The sequence below is a fragment of the Sylvia atricapilla genome, chromosome 3 (genome assembly GCF_009819655.1).
Source record: "Sylvia atricapilla isolate bSylAtr1 chromosome 3, bSylAtr1.pri, whole genome shotgun sequence".
NCBI lineage: Eukaryota > Metazoa > Chordata > Aves > Passeriformes > Sylviidae > Sylvia > Sylvia atricapilla.
Genome location: NC_089142.1, coordinates 84,096,169 through 84,118,925, shown reverse-complemented (window position 1 = coordinate 84,118,925; position 22,757 = coordinate 84,096,169). Strand labels below are relative to the sequence as shown.

The following is a 22,757-nucleotide window of genomic DNA, read 5'->3' as shown; positions in this document are numbered from 1 at the left end:
TTTTGTTTATTAAAACAGACTATGCAAGTTACAGGATTATCAAGAGTCTTGCAGAGCCTAGTTTAATATAGGCCAGCTGGGGATTCACTCCTTTATGCTTAGTTGGCTTGTGTAGTCAACTGATGTCCTCTTCATTTAATGTGGAATTTATTAATTCCCACCATCCTTCTATAATGCAGGTGCTGCTGACTCATATCCTGCACCTCTTGCCCCAACCACCTTCCAGCTCAGCTCTCTGCATAGGTCAGTAAAGGACAGTAAAACTTTCACAGGTTAGCAAGGCACAAGGGTGTTGCCTGTCCGACTGAGACAATATGGTTCATTTGTCTTATTTTTCTTTCTCAAAAAAGGTCGCCAACCATTCCCCACAGAAGAGAAGTAGGAAATCCAGGACTCAGCTAAAGGACTTCTTTTTACATCTGGCATGGTTCTTGCGCTGACAAACATGAAATTCATACTGCACACACAGATAATGCTGAGGGGGAAATGAGGGGTCAGCTATCCTAAGTCCTGTTGGTTCGTGTAATCCTGCAGAGACTGTCAAGTGGCAAAGGCAGCCTCAAAGGCTTGTCCACTTGGCCCCGTGTGCTGGCCCTGGTCATATTGCCTGGTGATTCAGCTGGGAGCTCTTGAGTCCAAGCGAGCAGTTAGGGTAAGTCTGTCATTACACTAGGGATGGGAGTGAAAAAAGATGGCAGGAACCACAGTTGTATGCTTTTCTGGTGGCTTTGAGCTGTTTAGAAGGGGAGGATGGTTACTACCATCCTTTCCTGAGAACTCTGGCCTTGAGCGGATTATGTATTGAAGGTGCCAAGTGGCAGAAACATGCATGTCCAGATAGGCTACTGCTGTTTTGTATTCTAGGCTATGTTGCTTTTTTGTATTCTAATCCTTAAATATTTTTTTCCTTTCCAAGAAGTGATGAGCTTCCACTTCTTTGCACAGACGTGTATAGCAGCCATTCTAAAGATGACATGGGAATAACTGATCTTTCTGCTGCCTTGATGAAATAATTTCACCATATGTGAATTCTGTCAGCTTTCTGCAGCTCTGCCACGTTGTGTCTCTGGCTACCAAAGTAAGCAGAGTGGCACAGCAAGCTTTTCTTAGCAGTTCTGCATCTGTGTTTGAGGTTGGGAAGGGAGGTGAAAAAAATATGTAGGTTAACATGAAGTCTTTGAAGAACTCAAACAGGAAATTTTAATAAAAAATTACTTGTGCACACCTTATGTATATAGACATGAAAAGTAGTTGGGGAGAAAGAGGTTTTATTCATTGGTAAAATCATTAGTTGCATAGTTGGCTTCACTTTCCCCTTCCTTACTCAAAACTCTAGCTGCCAAGGTATTCCAGAGAGGAAAATTTTTTCTCTGATGGACAGTATCTTCCATTCAGTTGGGGCACATCAGGGGTGCAGAGTGAATGCCAATCACCTTCAATATCTACCTTGTTTTCTCTTTCTCCAGTGACTGTAACTCAGAAAAATAGATTATGGTGTTTAGTATTACATTAGATATATGTTTGTTGTTTAACAACTAAACACACAAACTTACTCAGTAGCTGAGCTATGACAGCTGTGAGCCAGGATTAATATATTCTAGTTTGACTGTGAATCTACAACTTAATCTAGCTATAAAGTACTTATAAAATTCAGACTGTGTCTGCGAAATAGGTTCTGCTGCTTTTAATGTGCAAGCAGACATCAAAGTGCAGTATGCCAACAGGACAGGAAACTTCTGGCCATGGCCACTGTGCTGCCTGTCTATATAATGAGTCTGAGGAAGCTGTCCTGTCAATCTGGCTGTGACCACCCACAGGCATTTTTTCTTTCAAAAGGGTTAGGCTGAGAGGGTTTCTTTTCTCTTTATATATGTGTAGTCAATCCTGAGACAGTATTACCCAGGTCAGCAGAACTTTGTAATGTATATCTGACCTGGGAGTCTTAACATGTGAGTCATCTTTTTTTATTATTGGAAAGATACTCATTAACAATTAAATATGGTTTTATTGCATTTAAAAATGTGATTATTATAAACAGCTGACTGCTACTGTAACTTTATATCTGGAGCCAGAAAACCTAAATCACTGTGAAATCCATGTGGGACAAGTAGAAGGGTGTGCAATTTGCGTGGCATGGATTTTAACTGTTCATATCTTTTTAAAGTCACTATGAGTTCTTTTAGGCTTTTTGTTCATACAACTGCTTGTACCACTTCACCTATCTGTTTAGCCCTGTTTACTGGATTTGGTTAAAACTGAAATCTGGTTAAAGATGAACAGCAGTTCATCTGATAGTTTAACTTGAAAATTTATAACCCTGGACAATTTTATTGTGATAGACTAAGTTGTCAGTATTTTATGTACCTATGATTAGATAACTACTGCGCTTTTCTGGTTTCTTCAAAGTGTATGAAAGATTTAGATGTCAATGTGAAAAAAAGATTATTGTTAAAGCTTTTATTCCTTCTAGGAAAGTCTCTAAAGTACTTGGTAGGTTTGAAATTCAGTGGTTTTCAGTGCACTAAATCATTACATCCTTGATAAAAGAACTTGAGAAAGAAGCAAAATTACTCCTATGTTCTTTTGGAGTCAGAAGTGAGGACAAAGCCATCCTCAAAAGCTGCGTCAGTTATTGCTTTAATGGATTCGGCTTTTGGATCTAGTAGCGAGCTGCGATTGTCCATTACACTGTAATGCTGTTGAGAGTAGAATGAAAGCCGTTGGGTCTAATTTCAGGCTTAATAGTTCAATTACATCTCCTTTCTTGTGGAAAAACAGCATTTCAAAAGACGAGTGTTCATACCACAGGGAGAACCTTAAAGCTGCCATTAAATCTACACCTCAGATCCCCGGGGAATGCTTTGAATAACATGGGAGGCTTTAGCCTCTTCAAAAGACACCTGGCTCTGAGCAATATCTGGGCTGTTCTTCCTCTATGTAACAGGGTGCCTGTGGGGCAGGATCTGTTGCTCTAGTTTATATATAGCTGGTTTATTGTCTTCAGTCTGGTGTATCTCTCTGGCCACAAGTACCCCAGAAGTCCTTTTTTTCTTCCTGTTGCTTTTTGTCATCAGATCTGGCTGTTCCTTACTAGAGTATCTTAAGATTTTCTTGTGCTCCTTAGCTCTTAGAATAAAATCAGTAATGGTGTGTGATGTGTATGGGCCAAGACTTTGCCATGCTATTTTTAAATTTGTTTTGAGAAGTTTCCAGTCCTACTCTTACTCATGTAAGGGGGATTCAAATGGCAGGTGCCTAAAATATGTAAGAGAAAGTCCTCTTCTTGATCCAAGATAGAGGAGATTCAGCAGCTATTTCCTGTGGTACCTGGTGAATCTGGAGTTCCCCTGGTCATCAGAGGGTTAATAAAAATGTTACCAAAACCAGGAAGCACAAGGCTGTATTGGAGCAGTGCTGGGGTTTGTGGGGAAGTGGGAAGGTGGCTTGCAAATAGAGCATATTGTCTGCTTGATTACTTTCAAATTGCATCCGTTTTTCTACTTGTGTTAATATCACCTGAAGAGGTAGTAGTTTTAAGTCTGTTTAACTTTCAACAATAACACCAGAGTCTCTAAAACTTCTTCCCCTTTTTCCATTGCCAAGAAGCAGAACTGGAGTTGTAAGGAATGAGGGAGAAGAGAGGTTTTGATTCTGTGAGGCAGAAGACATTTGACTGAAAATACAGTCCTGCCTTTATCAGTATGAACTGTCTTGAGGTGAGACCTAAGGCAATGTATAAATTATGAGTTAGTTATTTTCAGCTTTTGCATCTGAGCATACTTGAAAAGGTATTTTTAAATGACATCGTTCAAGATACTAAGAACACTTGCACCATCTACCCTCTTCTTCCTCTTCTTCCTTGCCTCCTATTTTACAGTCCAGAGACTTTTTGGAGGAAGTTTTCTGTAGTTTAAGAAATCAAGCACATCCAACTTGGGGCATTCTGTATCCTAGCATATGAAAACAAAGGCATCTCTGATATTAGGCCCCAACAGATTTTCCAAGCAAAAAAAAACAACAACCAAAAAAACCAGAACCATGTTTGCTGTTCAGTTGTGTAGTGTCCACTAACACTTTTTTTGTTTTAAGGCAAAATCTTTAATTATTTCAGTATGGGCAAAAGTTATGCTGCTTGGAAAGAAACTTATTTCAAACATATTTCCCATAGCACCAAAGCTATCTAAGCTTGTTTTGTGTCCATCTTTGTTCCTGCAGCTGGGATGCATATAGTGCAATCAGACTTATTGCAGGCATAAAATGACTTAAAAGACTGGACTGTAGATCATAGAAGATTGTGTGATAATAGCCAATAGCTGTGTGCAGATAGGGACAGGAGGAGGGTGTCAGCTGTGTCTGGAGAATTATCTGCGGTTCACTATACCAAGAGTTCATATAACTTGTAGAGCTGGCCATCTCCCCCAAAATGTTAGCTGCCTGGATGTGAGGGGCAGCAGCTGTGTGCCACTCAGTCCAGCAGCTTCTTCCCCTCAGATGTGGGCCCTCTTCAGACCTCCAGACCTCAAATCCTGGCAGGTCTTGACATAATTGTATGTACTGGGAAACTGAGCTCATGAGGTCAGGCCAAGGTGGATTAATGCAATGAGATAATGGCCTGTGACAGCACTTGCTCTGTGAGGAAACAACTAAAACAACTAAAATAAATCCAAGTCTGCTTATGGAATGGAAAATGACTGGAAAACTGGTGCTCAGTGTAACATTTAGGCAATGGAAGAAGTCAAGGCATCTTTTCAAGAATAATAGATAACAGATTGTGTTTTTCAGGTGATTTGGATGTCCTTTGAGACTTTCAGGAAGTTCCTTTGCAGACCATGGCAGAAATGAGTGATTGTACTTTGATTGGTTTCTTCTCAGATAAGCTCTTGTGATCCATTTATTTATTTATTTATTTAAAGGGGTGGCATTGTCTGTTTTGCTTGCCTGCTGTCAACCTGCCTGTTTTAGGGCTGCTTCTGATTTGTACATTACTTTCTCCTGATAAAGGAGTGCCTTGTTGAGAATGCTGTCCTTTTCTATGTAGGGCCTGTAGGCTATGGAAAGACACTGCATCCAGTTTTACACACACTTTTGAGTTTTCCAGGAGAAAAAAAAATCTAGTTCTTTACCTTCATTCACTTTCAATGTTTCTCCTTTTATCCATTGGAACAGCCTGTGTGTCGAAAGTGCATTTTTATTTACATTGTTTGCATCTTGTATATGTACAATACATTCACTTTGAGGGCATTTTTATTACAGTAAGAGGGTGGTGATATGTAATAAGTCTCAGGAATAATTAAAACCTGTGTTAACTTGTGTAGGTTTTCAGTAGTGATTGAACTTTGCGTTGAGTCTCTGCTGGGTCCAAGATCAGATCTTAATCAAGTAGAAAGGAAGGAAGGAGTGATGGGGGAAGGAAGAGTTGGTTGTAGTTGCCTTTGTAAGTCCTTGCCAGTTTAATAAACATCACCTGTCATGTTGATTTCTAAAAAAAAAAAAAATTTAGAAGTATTTTGCTTCCAATTTTTTAGATATTTAGCTGCAGATAGTTTCTATATTCAACACTTATTGAGGGAGAAATGCAGACAGTGGGTAACATTATAAATCAATTTGGAGATATCTTCACCTTTTCTGTATATAGGTGTAGCCTCAGTTTTGTTCAGTATTTACACTGAAGGGAAAAAAGAAGAGTAACCTGGTTAGGCTTTAACTGCATCGTGATGTGACAGGGCAAGGATTTAAATAACTAGAGATTTCCAGAGACAGTATAGCATATATATTTGGTTTTTTCCTTTAACTTTGGGAAGTAGAAATGCACTCCAGAATCAGCAAGATGCATGGTTTTGATCTGAAACTTTCACTTTCTGCACTAAATAACAATTAGTGCTTTGCATTCATCATGGCATACCAGATTCCAGCGTGGGAGAAGAAAAGGGCCTGATTCAAGGACAATGATTGGAATCCTGTTGCATGAAATGCTGTGGAAAAAATCTTAATTTCTCTGTCTTGGAAAAGTACAGTTTTACGTTTGCTTGTAGATGGTTTGACTTTGGTAGAGACAGCAGGTGAATTAACATGAATCACATGAGCTTTGCCAAGAATTTCATGACATTCATACCCAAGTCAAGCTGAGGCATGTAACAGTGTTTTGAAATGGATAGTAGTTCTGAAAAACTCCCTAATATTAAACCAAATTGAAGATCTACACTGGAGGTTAAGTGCTAGTTTAGTCTGCGGGAGTGTTATTTGCTCTCTGGAAGAGATCCATTTGGTATAAACTCGTAAGTCAAGTAAAAGTTTATCTAATTAAACTCCCTATTGAAGTGTCAGAGCACCTGCATTAATTTTTCTTCCATGAAGCAAGTTTTTAGTATTCCATAAAATTATTGTTAGTGAATATACTAGGCCAGCCTTCACAAAAATCTCAGAGATTATTTTGAAAGTATGAGCTAAGGGGGAAAACCTGAGAGAGACAGATAAATTTCTTTTTTAGACTGCCAGGATTTTACAAGATGGATTGTTACTTTTTTCCCTACAGATTGTATCAGATGCTGCTGGACAGGGGGTTGCCATCACTGGGAACAACACTTTCAACAACTGGAATTGGCCGAACGCTGTGATCTTTGCTGCTACTGTGATCACTACAATCGGTAAATATTTACTATGTCAACCTTCCTAGCTGTAGTTTTCTGCAGGCTCTGGTGTGTTTGTACTCTCCTGTTTCTGTGTCAAGGTAGCCACTGAATACCCCATGGCTGGAGCTGAATAAAGTACGTTTTCACCTACAGATTCATAGAGGATAAGACTTGAGGGTTTTGGCACTCTCTCCAAGTCTGTACAGAAGGGAAAAGTGTGCCTTTCCAATAAGTAATGGATTAAAGGTGCTGTTGGGGTTGGCTGGTGTCATTCCAGTTCCACTGATTCATGCACTTAAATTTCCAAATCATAAAATTCCAAAACAAAAACATAACAAAGCATTCCATTAAACTAATACCTAAAGCAAGTGCACATGAGGTTTTTGTATTGCCGTCTTGTTACACACACACACATCCTCCTCCACTGAATTATCAGTGTTCCGGGCTTGCAGAACAAACTAGATTTTTATCTGCCTCTTAAAGGTGAAGCAGAACAGTGGTTGCTTTTTAAATATTACTACTGATTTGTACTTGCAAGATCTTCTGCACTGGAAGACTTCTTCCTCCTGTGATATGTAGGTTTTCAGAACTCAACATCATTTGCCTTCTGCTTTTACAGAAAAATCTTTGCTACATGGTGTTGTTACACACCTGTTGAACTTACAATTAAAAATAAAAAAGGAATGGAAAATAACCAGAGAGGACTGAATGTAGAAGTTGTACTGTAAAACCATATGCAGTATTGTGGTTTTCTTTATTATTTAAAATTCACAATGCCCAGCTTGTATTGTAACTTATGAAAATGTTGAAGTCAAGAACACACCTAAACAAGAAAACTCTGTCAAAAGTTCACAATACAGGCTGCTGAATTTGGAACCTGAATCTGTAATGTCCTGTTGTGTTCTGTGACCAGCAAAGAACTAAATTCATATGTAATATCTTCCACTTACTTGCTTTGCACTTAACTCACAAGCTCTTACCCTGCAAAACTACCAGGTCAGGAGTTAATTGCATATGGTGGATCTTTCACTTGGGAGCTAGATCAGTATGAATTTTGAGTTTCATTCTGTAAAATTGAATCAGTCAAGTTTTAACAGTGCTGCTTAAGACTGGGACATCATATTAGAAGTTTTGAGATGAGCTTTATTTTGTATTTACCCCATCTTGTCCAGAAAAAGATTAACAAAATCTAGGGAACACTGAAGTGTGGGTTTTTTGCGTGCTTGCTAGAGTAGAATTGGAAGGCATCCAGATTCAGAAGATGAGCAGCTTGAGTAAACTAAATCCCTTTTAGATGGTGAAGTAAGGAGTGCTCGACAACAGTAGGAGCCCACACAGTGTTGTTTTCTGCATAGGTAGAATTGCCTTGAATTCTCTTCAACAAGAACAGAAGGAGGACATACTTATCTCTTTCAGGTTACGGAAATGTTTCCCCAAAGACACACGCTGGGCGTCTCTTCTGCATATTTTATGGGCTTTTTGGCGTCCCTCTCTGCTTGACGTGGATCAGTGCTCTGGGGAAGTTCTTCGGAGGACGTGCCAAAAGGCTGGGCCAGTTTCTGACAAAAAGAGGAGTAAGCCTGGTAAGCCCTTACTTGTTTACCCTTGAACTGCGTAGTTTTGATGCATGAATTAAGCTTACACTTCTTAACTTGCCTGCTTTCTTCATAGTAAATGAACACTTGCACAAATATGAATTTTCCCAAATGGTGTTGCATTGAAACAGCTGAAAGATGGATGGCATCTGATGTGTTAGTTCTGCAAGAAGTTTAGCAAAATGAAGATCACATAAAAACATTTGGTACTACTTCTTACATTAAAAACCTTTAGGACAAATGTACCCAAGGCTCCATTTCACAGATGTTTCATTCAAGCTCCTCAGGCACAGAAATGAAAATACACTGTCCTGCTTGGCTTCCACCTGCCTGTGTGTTCACTGCCTGTGTGTTCACTGCTGTGCAGTGAACCAACTGAAAAATATAATTTTGTTCTGAGCTACTGGCTTGCTGGTTTTGATTTGTGGCATTTTGTTGGTTTTTGGTGAGGGTTTGTTTGAGTTTCTTTCTCCTTCTCCCTCCCTTCCCCACTGCAAGTGAATTTTCAGTTCTAACTCTGTACAGAGATGAGAGACAGTGCAGAGTCAATGCCTGGAGGGCACTGAGGCTGCTTTAGGTCCTGGTTTCAGAAACAGAGCAAGGGCTTTCTTGGGTTTTCACCTGAGAAGAAAGTTCAGAAAATAATAGTGAAATACATGTGTATGTGCAGGTTTGTATAAAGGTTGCATGGGTGACAAAGGGAAGGAGTCACAAATAGGAGAGAAAAGTCTTAAAACACTTCTCACCTTCTGTATTCAGATGAATAAAAGGAAAGTTAGAGGTACTGATGGCTTTTTAGACTAGAGTGCTATGTCCATATCCCATGCCAATTTATGAAATACCAGAGACTCCTTAAACTATTCCGAGAGTGTGAAGGAAAACTATGAGGAAATAATCCTTTTTGAGAAAATAGTTGTAAGACTAGGGAGTTCTGCCTAAAAGAGGAAAGAAAGTGTGTTTACTTCAGTCACTTTTAGTAACTTTTAATTATGGTAGCTAAATTTATAGCACAAAACTGAAATATCTGATGCTGTTAGATGATTATTGGTGCTGTGAGTGAGGAAAAAAAAACTGAGATCTTCCCATAACTTTTTCTTTTTTCTTAACAGAGGAAAGCCCAAATTACATGCACGGCTATTTTCATTGTTTGGGGTGTCTTGGTCCATCTCGTTATTCCTCCCTTTGTCTTCATGATGACTGAAGGATGGAATTACATTGAAGGCCTCTATTTCTCATTCATCACTATCACCACCATAGGATTTGGAGATTTTGTTGCTGGTCAGTAATTGTATTTTATATATTATTTTGTTACATGCATAGTGGGGCAATTCTACTTCCAAACTCTTAATATGAAAAGATGTTTTCTAAGCTTTTCCTGCACATTTTGCAGGATAGAACATTCCCTTAATGCTGGGTACTGATCCAGTGGACTAGATTTGGCTCTTCATTGTTGGTATAGACACCTAAAGCCTTTATTGGGTCGACCCTTGCAGCCAAGTTCTAGAGTTCATGAGTCCTGGTGTCCCAGGTCTGTATTTCAGGCACAGAGCTATCCTGCCCACCATGGTGGTTGTGCACCTTTGAATGGGATCTAGTATAGTAGGCACGATGTGCAGGCATTGGGCAATGCTTTCTACAGCTGCCTAGAATAGTCAATGGGGAATGCTGAGCATATTCCTCCCTCCCTCCCAAACCTCTTCTTTCTCTAAAATCCATGGCTTTTTTTAGCACATTGGTTCTCGTAAGTGGAACCCTGAATCTTTTTCTCAAGTTAGGTACCTATATATACATACTTCAGTGGCAGGAAGATGGTAATTTTCAAACAGGAAAATGTTCACTTTTATATCTTAAAGGAGAGGATAAATATGCTTAATTTTTATTTTGTTAGTCCAGTGGTCAAAATACATGTGGCCAAGAAGTGGAAGATGTGGGATCAATTTTTTCTTTCATTTCCACACTCACTACCTCTCTGACTAGTGTTCAAATAACAAGGCCCTTTTAGTGAGGAAGAGAGCAGTTCTCAGGGTCATAACTTCAAAGGTTAATCAGCTGTGAGTCTTCTTTCAGTAATGTTTTTGTTTTTCATTTTCTGTAGGTGTAAATCCAGATGCAAACTATCATGCGCTTTACAGATACTTTGTGGAGTTATGGATCTATCTGGGACTAGCTTGGCTCTCACTCTTTGTTAACTGGAAGGTCAGTATGTTTGTGGAAGTCCACAAAGCAATCAAGAAACGGAGGAAAAAAAGAAAAGAGTCATTTGACAACCATCCTCGGTCTAAAAAACCCCTTCAAATGGGTACCTCAAAGGATGTCAACATTTTCAGCTTTCTTTCAAAGAAGGAAGAGACATACAATGACCTTATAAAACAAATTGGGAAGAAGGCCCTGAAGACAAGTAATGACAAAATGATTATAGTGGAAAATGGCAAACAAATGAATGCCAGTATAGATGTTCAGGTGACTTACACAAAGACAGAGTCGTTTGAGTATGATGAGGCTTCCCTGGAGATTCAGAATGGTCACGTACTAAGACCCCTCCATGACAAGCATATTGGAGACAGCCCTCTGGAAGGGACCATGTTCGTGAACCAGCTGGACAGGATTAGTGAAGAAGAAGGTGAAGTGTGGGACTCCAGAGACTATCGACCCTTAATATTTGAGAATGCCAATATAACATTTGTGAATGAAGATGAAGATGAAGAGGAAGATGTCTCAGATGATGAGGAAACATCAAAATCCTCTATGGATGATAATCTTGCAGAGGAATCTGAAACTGCAAAAAAATTGGTTAAATTCCCATCCTCTGATGAATCTACCTTTACCAATAATGAGCTAGAACTTTCTGTGCCTTATGAACAACTGATGAATGAATATAATACAGTAAGCAATGTGAAGGCTGCCACGTGAAGCATGCTAGATAATGGTTTTCTGAAAGTGGTCAGTGCATATTAAACACAGAGCAAGGAGAAAAATATGCTTGCAGCTTCTCCTGCCTCTTTGAAAACAAAAGCAAGTCCCAAACTAAGAAACTCCAGTCTCCTTTTGCCATCCTAAGTTGGCTTCTGAGCCTGACAGCTTTGCTTTTCTGAAAGACTTGTAAAATAACAGTTGCATTTGGAGTCCCACTCCTTTAGATTTTATGGTTCTTGAACAAGATAGAAAAGACTAGTTAATACACTGGATCTGCTCTGAGTTCATTGAGAAAATAGTTTGGGAGTGTAACTATACTCTTGCAAGACTGTTTTGGGCATCAAATGTGTTCGGTTACTCCATTAGCCTTTCACCTCTGAAAACCTGGATTTGAATCCTGCTTTTATCACAAATGTAGTCAATGGGATTGCCCATTGTTAAGTTGTTACTGCCAAAAATATGGAGCTAGCATAATGAGAAACTTTGGATGGAATGCCAGGACACAGATCTGAGCTGAGGTGTGCTGGTAAACTGAGAAGGAAGCTTCTGAAACATCTCTGTAGAATATGTCAGTGCTTGTCAAATTATAATGAGTTCTAATTCCATAAATAAAATATTAAAATTAAGAGTTCCAAAGGAATGGATCAAGAAGGAGCCCTCTAACAAGGAAGAATCATCTGGGATGAAGCTCACCAGTTGGGCTGCTGAGCTGCACATCAGCCCCAGAACTGTCAAAGAGTAAAGTGACTGGAAGACTTACTGATCAAAGCGTGTGTGAGCACAAGCAGGACGCAATTAACTTTTTTAGTGTTGAAAGGGTCCTTCCACTGTCCATTTCCTAAAGGAAATACTTGAATGAACCTTATACAGTATCTGTGTACAGGTGAATGAGATTTTCTTGATGCTGTTCTTCTTAGGAAAAAATCACCTTGGGAAGCACAGATACTCTCCAAATGCTCTAATGCCTGTCAGAAGGGACCTGTAGCACTGCTGCTGCTATGGGCAGTGTGTTAGTCAGTATTGTTGTTTGATGTTCCTCCCTGCCTTGGTACTTCAGACATGACTTGAATGGGAGATGATTTTTGAAACAGTTGATTACACTTTGTATATTTTTGTTGTTGTTGTTTTTAGAGTTTGACCTATGTGCATATACAATGGTTATTCTATTCCACTTGATAGAAGGTTGGGCAATACCAAATCTTGGGCAAACTGAGATGTGATCAAGTGACTTCAGGCCATAAGGCACTTTTTTTAGAAGGAACATTGACTCTAAGCTTCTAAAAGTATTATCTTTTGACTTGGAGGTGGGCTACTCACTAGAAGGAAGCATGGCTGTTCATAACACGTATGCCAAATTGTTTTGGCTACAAAGAAATTTTACCATGGTTTTATTTTTCTTTCTTTTTCTATATCTATGCATTAACCCTGACAACTCTTTTCAAATGAGGCTCTTGATTATATGCTGCCAAAAGGTACTGACTTCAGTTTTATCCAATATACTTGGAATAGAAAATAGCCAAGACCTTTAAACCTTAACATGTCAGATTCTGCTGATCTGTTTGGTTTTAGAGTATTTAAACCATTCTGGTATGTCCAAAAGTTTCCAAAGTTCAGTGAACAGTTAAAAGTTTCCTCAGTCTTGTTTTTAGTGTAATGCTGGCAGACTTACTAGCTCTGTAAGAAGACCTTATGGAACCTTGCAATGCTAATCTTAAAATACTGTCTGTTTCTGATAACTACAAATATTGGCTGCAGCTTCAGTTGCTGGCCTGTTTCACAAAAGAAGGAGGATATATGGGAAGCTGGCACTCTGGTTGGATAGCCTTTAGATGGGAAGTTTTGAAGTTACCTACTGTGAAACAAGGGACTGTCTTTACTATTCAGTTTCTTTCCTAGAATTTTCCACAGATATGACATTTTTTCAAGTAGAATGTAAACACAATGGCCAAATTGTGGCCAACTCTTGTCCACCTCTGTTAGTATAATACATCTGTGGAGTCAACACAATTTGATTTGCATTTAATCTGCAATTTGTGGTAGTATTGTTGAAGAGAGATTCTCATTTGTAATCAAACTTAATTCTATTTACACTATTCGGAGCAGGGGTGGCTGGACGAATTTGACTTGCATCGGACAGGAAAGAAGGAGAGGCCATGTCAAGATTATTCTTATTTACTTATAGTAAGATACCTTAATTCCCACTCTTCTAAAATTACTCCAAGCTCTTCAAGTCATTGTATCTGAAGAGTTGTGGTTGACAGCTGTACTTTATAACTGTAAGAAATGTTAGGTAGGATTATATGCATATGCGCAGGATGTTTTTATAGTCAGTTTAGCCTTCTCTCTTTTTTTAAATATTTTTTGTTTAAAAAGGTCTACAGTAACTTAAAAGAAAATGAGAAAGCACTCCGTTTAGCTTTTGTTGTCCTCCAACTTGTCTTCCATTGTTGATGCAAAGATCATAGTTTTAGTGACAGTTAGAAAGCTACAGGACAACGAGGAGAGAAAAGACTTTTTCAGCAAGTGCGTGAAATGGAAAAGTATAGTCCAATCTTCATTTTAAAAAAACAAGAAAAAAAGAAGGAAAAAATTCTCTTTAATACCGAAATAATACAACCCAGACACTTGGCTGGGCTGCCTTGATTGGGAGGGGATGTTGCACACTGGAACCCAGACTCTGTTCGGCGTAGCAAAGTGCACTTGTATGCCAGAGCTGAGAATAGATGGGATCTGTTTCGTATTATCAAGCTAGTTGTGGCTCTCTGGCCTTTCCCAGTGTAGTCAGCATAGACTATAAGTCTGGATAATAAGTATCATGGGATTTAAAGTAATAGTTTAAATTTATTAAAACAAAGTACAATATTCCCAGTTTTTCGGGGAAACATGATCACACCTCACAAAACTGTTCTCAAGATATCCCACCATGTGCCTTAATGTAATCTTAACACTGGGAAAAAATTCCTCTTTACACAGGGGCCAACAGCATTGGTCTCGTTAAGCCCTACATGTTTCAGAGTTTTGGAGGGGTTTAGTTGGTGCATAGCTTTCATAGTGGCTCTCTCCAAAAAGCTGAACCATTCCCAGGGTTTTTAAAATTTTGGTGCCATCTGAGAAGTGCCGAAGTACTAAACAAGACCGCTTTTTGCCTGCCTGTCTTCCATGTCTTGAGAAAAGAAACTGCCTGGGGGATCTTAACTAATGTCTTTCTGCCTTCAGATTTACATGTAGTGACTTAGAGGGGTGTCAGGCTGGATTTTGTTCTGTTCAGCTCCAAAAGTGTCTCTAAATGAATTCCCCAGTGCTACCTGGTTGTGTCTTGTAGTTATTTCAATTATTTGGTCAATCTGGAAACATTTTCTTTGGATGCCAGTTGATTTAATTTGGCTAACTGAAAATGTTAACAGTTTTCTTAAAGCTGTGGAATTGGTTTTATAGGTGAGACAGATCTCTTCCTGGAAAGAGAGGAAAGGGGGATTTTTAAAGAAGGAAAAAAGCTTAAAAGCATGTATAAAGAAGGGATGGAACAGCAGTGAAAACTCTTCTTTCTAGCTAATGCCTACAAGTTGATGTTGTTTCACTCACATCCTGTGAAGGATAGATTAATTTACTAATTTTGCCAAGATGAGCCAGTACTTTCAGTTTCATTCTTTTTTTCAAAAATTAAATCCTGAAATGTGACTATGGAAGTCTGTTCCTACAAAAGGCCTTTGAAGTGCTGTAAGACTGTGACCCCGTTCTTCATGACATCGCTGTGATGCTTCTTGGGTTGTATTGTGCTATTGAAGCCAGTTTTTACCAGAAGGGGCATCACTTTCAGATACCTGTCTCATATCAGGCAGCCTGACACATCTGATACACTGGTACGAAGTCACTGAGGAAATACAGAATCGGAGTGTTAAATTTTTCTGAACTAATGATTCGTGAATCTGTTGCTGGCAATGGATATCACACAGCATGCAGAATTAAAACCAGACTGATAACAGATCCATGGTGACACAGCTGTGTATGCGAAGATTTCCTTTTTCCTCCAGTTGATCTGGGAGAGTGTGTAGAGACAGACGAGGAGAGCAAAAAGCAATATGTCTGCTGACTAAACAAAAGAACTCTGTAGACGTGTAATTTTTGTGCCTCGTGGGATTAATTCCATTTGTGATGGATTTAACTTTTAAAAATCCGCTTTTCTTTCATACGGCTTTTGACATTTGTGCAGTTCTGACTCTTATCACTCCATAATATGCCTGTCTGTCTGTTCTTTGTTGTTGATTGTCACTGGAATCACACTGTATGTAAATATTTGCTAAGTCTTTGTAAAATGTAATTTATTTTAATATTTTGCAATAAAAAAATTTACAATTTATCCTCTCTGTCATGAGAAGAATGGCAATGAATATTTCTTTCTACAACTACCTACACTTCTAATGCACCTTACAGATGAGACTGGTCCTGGCCCAAAGAGCTGGAGGGTAAAGAGCCAAAAAAGCAAGTTGTTTTATGCAAGCAGATGCCTTAACTTGTATGGGGTATTGATGACTTCAGTTCAATGGCATCTGGTCTTCAATTAGATACAGCATAGCAAAGTATTTTTCAATGTGGATTTTGGACAGCTGTTGAAAAATAAACTAAGTTTATTTTAAGAGCTGTGTTTAATCAGTGGGCTGCTTTTAAAGAAGATGCACCGAGATGGGAAGTGTTAGAATTAATCAGTACTGTGATAAAATAAAACGGACATTTATTACTGGTATCTGAATCTCATGCCAGAGCTATTAAAATATCTGAGTAGCTGTTTATGAATTTTCACAATATTTCTAGTAGCAGTGCTCACCATTTTTCAGGCTAGAAGTATTTACGGTCCTACAACTCCAGCAGTTTCCTTGGCAGCATGCTGGAGAATAGCTAACTACCTGCCTTAATGGCCAGCAAAATGTGACTTGGTGATACCATGACAGAGATGGAGCCATCTGAAGAAATTGGGGCAACCTCAGCCTGAGGAGGAAGAGACTGAACCTTGGCTTTTAGACAACTGAGTAGAATTGCTGAGGCCCGAGCTAGGAAAGTGGGGAGATGCATGGGCATGGGAGCAAAGGGTGGATGCTGATTTGAGTGAGGGTAGCCAATCTCTGCCGTTCCTCCAGGCACACAACAGGAGAAGTGAAGGAGGAAGTGCCTTACTGGTGACTGATGCCAAAAAGAGCCCAAGGGGGAGGTGGCAGCTCCTCATGGAGCTGAGGGCAGCACATGGCAAGGAGTCTGGTAAGCACTCAGTAATATTTCTATCAGGTCCCAGCAGGTTGGAGACTATTGTTCACCTTCTGCCTGTGAAATTTTAGTAGTGTCAATAATTTATAGAGGAGAGGGTAGCAAGAAGTAGGAAAACAGGACAAACCTGTATCTGTTACACACCTGTTCTTATGGTCCATGCCTGGCTGCAGGTTCTCTGAACACAATAGCTTAATAGATAGATAAAATCACAGGCCAGCTGACACTTAAAAAGCCTTAAATGTTTTCACTGAATGTCTGTGGTAGGCCTTTACAGTGCCTGGTGATACCAGCAAACCTGCAGCTCGTGGACAGAGAACTCAAACCTTTAATTCTGAGAGATGAAGACAGTAAGAAAGCAGGATGAGTTGCAGTTCAGGACCATTTTAAACAGGGAAATGCCACTTCATTCAAGGCAATTTCCTGTAGCTGGACCCAGGTCCTGAAGAACCCATAAAACACCTCTCTCAGCTCTTCTACCAGCAAGTAGTGGAGCTCTGCTACCTGTAGTTTAAAGAGGAAGGGTTTTCTTTTTAAATTCTTGACTTCCACCTTGTGCCTGTTCAGCAAGGGTTAGCTGGTTTTGGGGGGTTTTTGGTTGGTTGATTTAAAAATTTTTTTTAACATATTTTTCACCTCAACCTGCCCTTGGTAAGATAGCTAATACTCTGATATATCAAAGAGTAAAAGTTTGTGCAGAGTACAACGTTCCTTAGATTTTTACTTCCTTTTGTTTCTTGGAGAATTCCCTTGACCTGCACCCAGACTGGGCCTTCTCCACATACCCTGCCTGGCTTTGCTGGTTGATGTGGCTGTGGTTTCATCCCTGAGGAAAAAAGGGAAGTGATGGGTGAATGGGAGTAAACCCAGCCGTGACCAGAGTCACCTATCTCGCTGAGAGCAAAGCCATGGCAATGCCTCCTCCTGGCAGGCCCTTAGCTCTCCATTAAAATTTGTTCATCGCTAGGTCTTGTGCAGCCTGTGGTACTTGAAGGGGTTGGTGAGGGATAGTCACTTTCTTTTTAGCAAGTATCTGCTTTTGTGATGCAGCTGATGCAACTCCTGCTGACTCGTGGCACGAGAGCAAAGACTTAGGGAAAAAGAGGTGCAATACTGCCCTTTACTGCCTTGATTTTATTCCCAGCTCCCAAGAAAACAGACTCATAAGGGGCTGGGCTTTTTGGGGGGGAAAGGGGGGTTGATGTTTTGTGGGTAGTAGGTGTCCAAGCAGGTGTTGTGCATCTTGGGGTGAACAAAGTAGCAGCCAGTGGTTATCTTGGGCTACACAGCCAGCCTAGCGCAGGGTGTGGTGCCACGACTGATAGGAGCATAGAGGTCCAAAACAGAACACCCATAAATAGTCATCTAACTGACCAAGGGATTTTGCTATTTCGCACCAGCAGGGCTTCTCTGGAAAGGGAGAGTTAATGTGGACTGGGATGCTGGAGGCATTATCCTGCACAGAGGCTCCCTGCAAACCAGATATGTTGTAGCTGAAAGGGCTTCCTCTGATAGCCAAGATTACAAGTACAGCCCAGAGCCAGAACTCCTTCTGGTCAATAAAAAATGAGTAGATGTATGGAAAATATATTCATGTATGAGAAATATTCTGATTAAAATGTTCTGATAATCATTTTGGATTTTACAAGTTAAACTGAAACAACTGTGAAGTCAAAGAGTTTTGGTCTTCTATTTTTAGAATATTTTTTATGGGCTGTCAAAATTTCTCTCCCTCTTTTCACTCCTTGCTGGTCATAAGGAAGAGCAGAAGAGCGATTAACTTAGTCTTCATATTTAGATGGTTGTGTTGTTTCCTACATGGAGAAAGCTGTGGAAAATATACCCTGTCCCCTCTTTTGTCCTTACTAGGGTGGGGCTGCAAATGACAAAGCAGAAAAAAACCTAAAAATATAAATTTTGAAAATTTGAAAGTCCTGAAACTATGAACTTCTCCTCTGTGAAGAGGTTAAAACACAAAATATCGTAAGTACAAGTCAGTATTTTTCCTGTAGACATTCTTTGAAATTTCCCATGCTAACTTTTAATAACATTCTTTTGGCTGCTCTCCTAAATATGCTAAACAAAAGCACTAATGTTTTCAAATTAGATGTATACATTATTAATTCAAGTGAAATATAAATACCTACACACACTTTTGATCTTATTTGATATAAAAGTATAGTGTGGCACCATAATATGCCTATAATTGCAAGGAGAATTAATGCACTCAGTATGAATGACCAAGAGCAAAATATTCCTGTTTAAGGCCTGTCAACAGCTTTGTGTCCTGTTCTGTGGACTTTTGCCTTTGGGCACTTGTTGATCACATTTCTGTTTATCTTGTTAAACTTCTGGGTGTATAAGGAAGTATCATAATTCCTAATGCCGCTAAGATCAGAGGCAAAAATCCTCTTCTGTGCTGATTTGTGGGTTGGGCGCTATCCATACTGATCAAAATAAACTGTGCAGAGGAGCACTTGTTCCTACATACTCCTGGTTGCTGGGCAGAACTGCAAAATATGTGCATACCAATGTGAAATAAATCTGTGTTCACATTGAAATAGAAGTCACAAGCTTCTGAAGCTAAATTATAAGTGTTTGTTCATAAAGCTCTGTTGTCTTTCTCTGGCAACCTTCGTATTTGTGGCTTATGGGTTGTTGGCAGCCAGCAAAAAGTAAAGGAACAAATTAACACTTCAGATGCAGACAATCTCTATTGATATACTCTATTCCTCTCATCCTGGGGCTTTTGCCAACTCATCTCTGGCACAGCTGGAAAGGAAGGCAAAATAGCAAGCTAATTGGCCTGCTTTTTAATTGCTGATTAGAATGGGAAATTAATACAAAAGCAGGAGTAAGCAACACACCTTGGGTGCCTGAGGGGGACACTGCACTTTTTGGCTGTTTTTGTGGCTGTTAGTTTTTAATAAATAATAGAAAATGGGTGGCTTGAAGCAAGAAAGGCTTGCAAGGATGGCTTTCTTTCATACAATGAAGAAGACTCAGGTTTTAAGGTTTTTTCTGTGCTGCTTATCTTCAGAAAGTGAAAATCACTGATGTAAATTGTGAGACTAGACTCTGAGATATATGATAGAGATCAGGGGAAGGCAAGAAAGTAAAGCAAATACGTTTTTAAAATTTAACCTTCAAGTTATCCTTAGTTTTGTGGTGTAAGTTTTCTGTCCTTCACAGCTGCTCAGATTGAGAGAGCCTGACATTTAGCCCCAACTCTGGTCATCCCAGCATGTCAGTCAGGCAAAGTTAAATGAATGGGATGTTGAATTAAGAATTTTTTTTTAAGGCAAGAGATAAGATTTGTATCAAGTACAGGAAGAAATCAGAACTACAGTAGCTGAGGAATCTGTTAATTGTGGGGAGATTTGCTCTAAAACACTAAGAAATCAGTTTTCTGGCAAATAATTTTAGGCAGTTTTCTGAACATGTCTGGCTGACTGATACTGATGTCTCTGGGGGAGTTTGATTCTATGATGTTTGTCAGTAGATGCAAAGTATAATCTTATGGAGGCATAACAGCTGAAAGCTGCAAAATCTGCAGGAAAGAACTGGCAGCCTTTTAAAATGTGTAGGCTTGAGACAGGATTCTTTCAAAGAATTCAGGGAAAACAAAAAAATTAAAAATGAGGTGGAGATGAATTGTAGCTCTAACTGGCTCTTATTTAAAAGCTTCTGCCCCCAAATATTACTGTGCCTTCAAGTGCTATGTGGTTTTGGAAATGCATGGGATTAACTCTGGCGCAGAGAGGGAGGAAGAGGCTCTGCGGTTGTCAGAGTATATTTACTGTAAAATGACCATTCTTGAAAGCAGTAACAAGACTCATAGTTGGGAGAACTTTGAGTGGTTTCAAACACACATTCTAGTCAGACCTATGGAGTAATGACCCAACTTATTTTTTAAGGAAGGACACCACTTCCAACCCTTTGGTCTATATCTTCTGGTTCCCACCCCTTGTCTTCTTGCTGACATGTCTTAATTTCCCCTTTCCTCAGCTGTGTTGCACCCCTATGAACATCACAGCTGCCTGCAGGCAGGACCCAATAGCCTCTTGGGATTTGAGGCTGTTAGCCAGAAGATAGACTTGGCTTCTCCACTCCATGTCAGTCTGAACTGCTTCAGCCACAGGAGACAGACACTGAACCCAGCTGAGCTGTCATGGCTCCTTCAGTGAAAAACTCAAGCTTTTGCACACTCTCAGCCATGCTATTTTTATCTGCTTGGGGATTAAGATTTGCATGGATGTAGTTCAGTAAAGGGCATGGGTAGAACTTCACTAAGGGGCAATGAAGTGGACTGGACAAGCCTACTGAAATACAGGGTCTTGCTAGTAAGGGTCCAGTTCAAAACAAGTTTTGAAGGAGGCTATGCTGTGAATTTTAGTTGTACCTTTTCTAGCTCCATGTTCCTCCTTCGCTTCTTCCCACTTCAGTTCCCATTTACCACCACTCCTCCTGTCCTCCACCCCATTTTGTAAGTGCAGAGATCCCTACTGCTGCAGCCTCTGAACTGGGAGGATAAAGCATAGCTTTTTCTATCTGGAACTCTCCAGAAGGCTTAGATACACTTTAGCTTGTTGTTGTGTGTTCAGATCTCTCGGCATGACTACATTTGTCTTTGTTGGTGTGACCTAAAGTCATGTTACCAATGCACGAAATAAGCAGCAAAGCTGTCACCTGTTTAAATAAACTTTTGGCTCCCAATCAACAATTCACCAGAAGAAAAGAAATTGAATAGAACAAAATATGTTTGATTATTTACTAAAGACATAATGGCCTGGAGACTGAAAACAAAGAGTGGGACTGAAAGCCAGATGGCAACCAATATAATCTAGACAGCCTACATATCAAATCTTTAGGGTACAGAAAACTCCCACAGTGGAATAATTTTAAGCAGTAGATAAATCCATATGTGCTACTTTCCCAGTTACAGTAATTCCAAATAAATGCCAAAGCTGTAACTTTAAAAATACCATAGATCAATGTCAGGAACCATTTATGTATAACACTTGACTGTAAGTGGCCTCAGAATGCCAGTGAGAGGGGAGGAGCAGGAATGGGGTCTCACACCACCTCTGTGCAGAAGCCCTCACCATGAGTTTTGCCCCTTGTGTTGTGAAGGAGTCAGTATAAAGATGATAATGCATGAGAGCACAAGCTCATAAGATGTATGATGCTGCTGCCACGTGCCATAGTTGACTTCTAGGGTGTTATGGTGCCAGGGAGTGTAAAGGGACCATTTCAGACAGGACAATCAGCTGTTTACAGGCATAGAAGAACCGACTATGAAGAGCAGCTGCCAGTGGTCCCAGGCACAATTACTGGAGATACTTGTACAGTTTGCATCGCTCCTGGCTGGTTAGTCCTGAACGGATGTAGAGGAGTCTTCCTCAAGTATCAGGGCTATCAAGCAGCACCTAAGTCATTATACTCAAAAATGAAACCCTAGGAATAAGCAACAGGACTATATAGAGACAGTCACCATCTAGAACTTCAAAAAGGAGGAGGAAAGTGGAGCAACCCTCACTCCAGAGCACCTGCACACAGCAGGACTCTAGATGATGGGGAATAAGAAACCATACATCAACTATAGCTGAAAAAGATTCTTCTACATCCCTGTGTCCTGCTAAACAGACCTTTGCTTGGGCTTATGTTTAGGCCCCCTCTTAATATTTGGAGTGGGAAGGAAAAGAACATGAGTTTGGGTGGAGTCAATGGTTTTAGAACCCTGTCTCTTGTATTTCTTGTTGCAGCTGAAGGCCCTGTAGTATCCCTGTGCACTGGGACTCTGGGATGGGACTTGTTCCTTTAACAGAAGTCCACAGGCAAGGAGGGCAGGGCATGTGCTACCATATGCCACCTGCTGGGAAAAGACTTTGAAGAAGCAAAAATTGTCATCACCTCAAGAGTTGTTTCATCACCAGAAAGAGTTGTTTCCTCCCTCCCACTGAATCACCACAGTGATCTTCAAGGGTAAAAAAGAGGTAAACCTGTATCTTCATACCAAAGGTGTCCATTATATGACGTTTAAAAAAAGAATGATGTCCATATGCTTCATGAGAAGCATACAACCCTGTCTTGTTGAGAAGACTTTCTAGGAGGGCAGCTGACAATTCTTGGAGCAATAACCTTGTTCCCTGTTGTTACAGACCATGAGGTGTCTCACGTCCTGTTGCTGCTCTACATTCACCCATCTTCTCACAAGGGAGACAGTGGTGCTGTTTCCTCAGGAGCAGACCAGAACCTGGGTGGGTCTCCTTTGCAGAATGCTATTAAAGCTTTGGAAGGCCATGGAGTGTGAGCAGACCTCTTTCCTCACTAACGTGTGATTCTCTGCAGTCATGTGAGCAAA

The 22,757-nt window shown here is 40.0% G+C and overlaps 1 protein-coding gene and 1 long non-coding RNA gene across 3 annotated transcripts in view; both read left to right on the top strand.

Moving 5' to 3' along the window:
- KCNK5 (potassium two pore domain channel subfamily K member 5) overlaps positions 1–15,485 on the top strand; it is a 35,149-nt gene extending 19,664 nt beyond the window's left edge. The window contains exons 2-5 of the mRNA XM_066316025.1: positions 6,533–6,644; positions 8,046–8,212; positions 9,334–9,502; positions 10,320–15,485. Coding sequence (XP_066172122.1) covers positions 6,533–6,644; positions 8,046–8,212; positions 9,334–9,502; positions 10,320–11,134 — 1,263 coding nt within the window. The 3' untranslated portion in view covers positions 11,135–15,485. The remainder of the gene's footprint in view (positions 1–6,532; positions 6,645–8,045; positions 8,213–9,333; positions 9,503–10,319) is intronic.
- A 6,679-nt stretch (positions 15,486–22,164) lies between these two features.
- Positions 22,165–22,757, top strand: part of LOC136358474 (uncharacterized) — a 44,077-nt gene continuing 43,484 nt past the window's right edge. For both annotated transcript variants that reach the window (XR_010743110.1, XR_010743111.1), the window contains exons 1-2: positions 22,165–22,389; positions 22,555–22,653. This is a non-coding gene — a long non-coding RNA (uncharacterized lncRNA). The remainder of the gene's footprint in view (positions 22,390–22,554; positions 22,654–22,757) is intronic.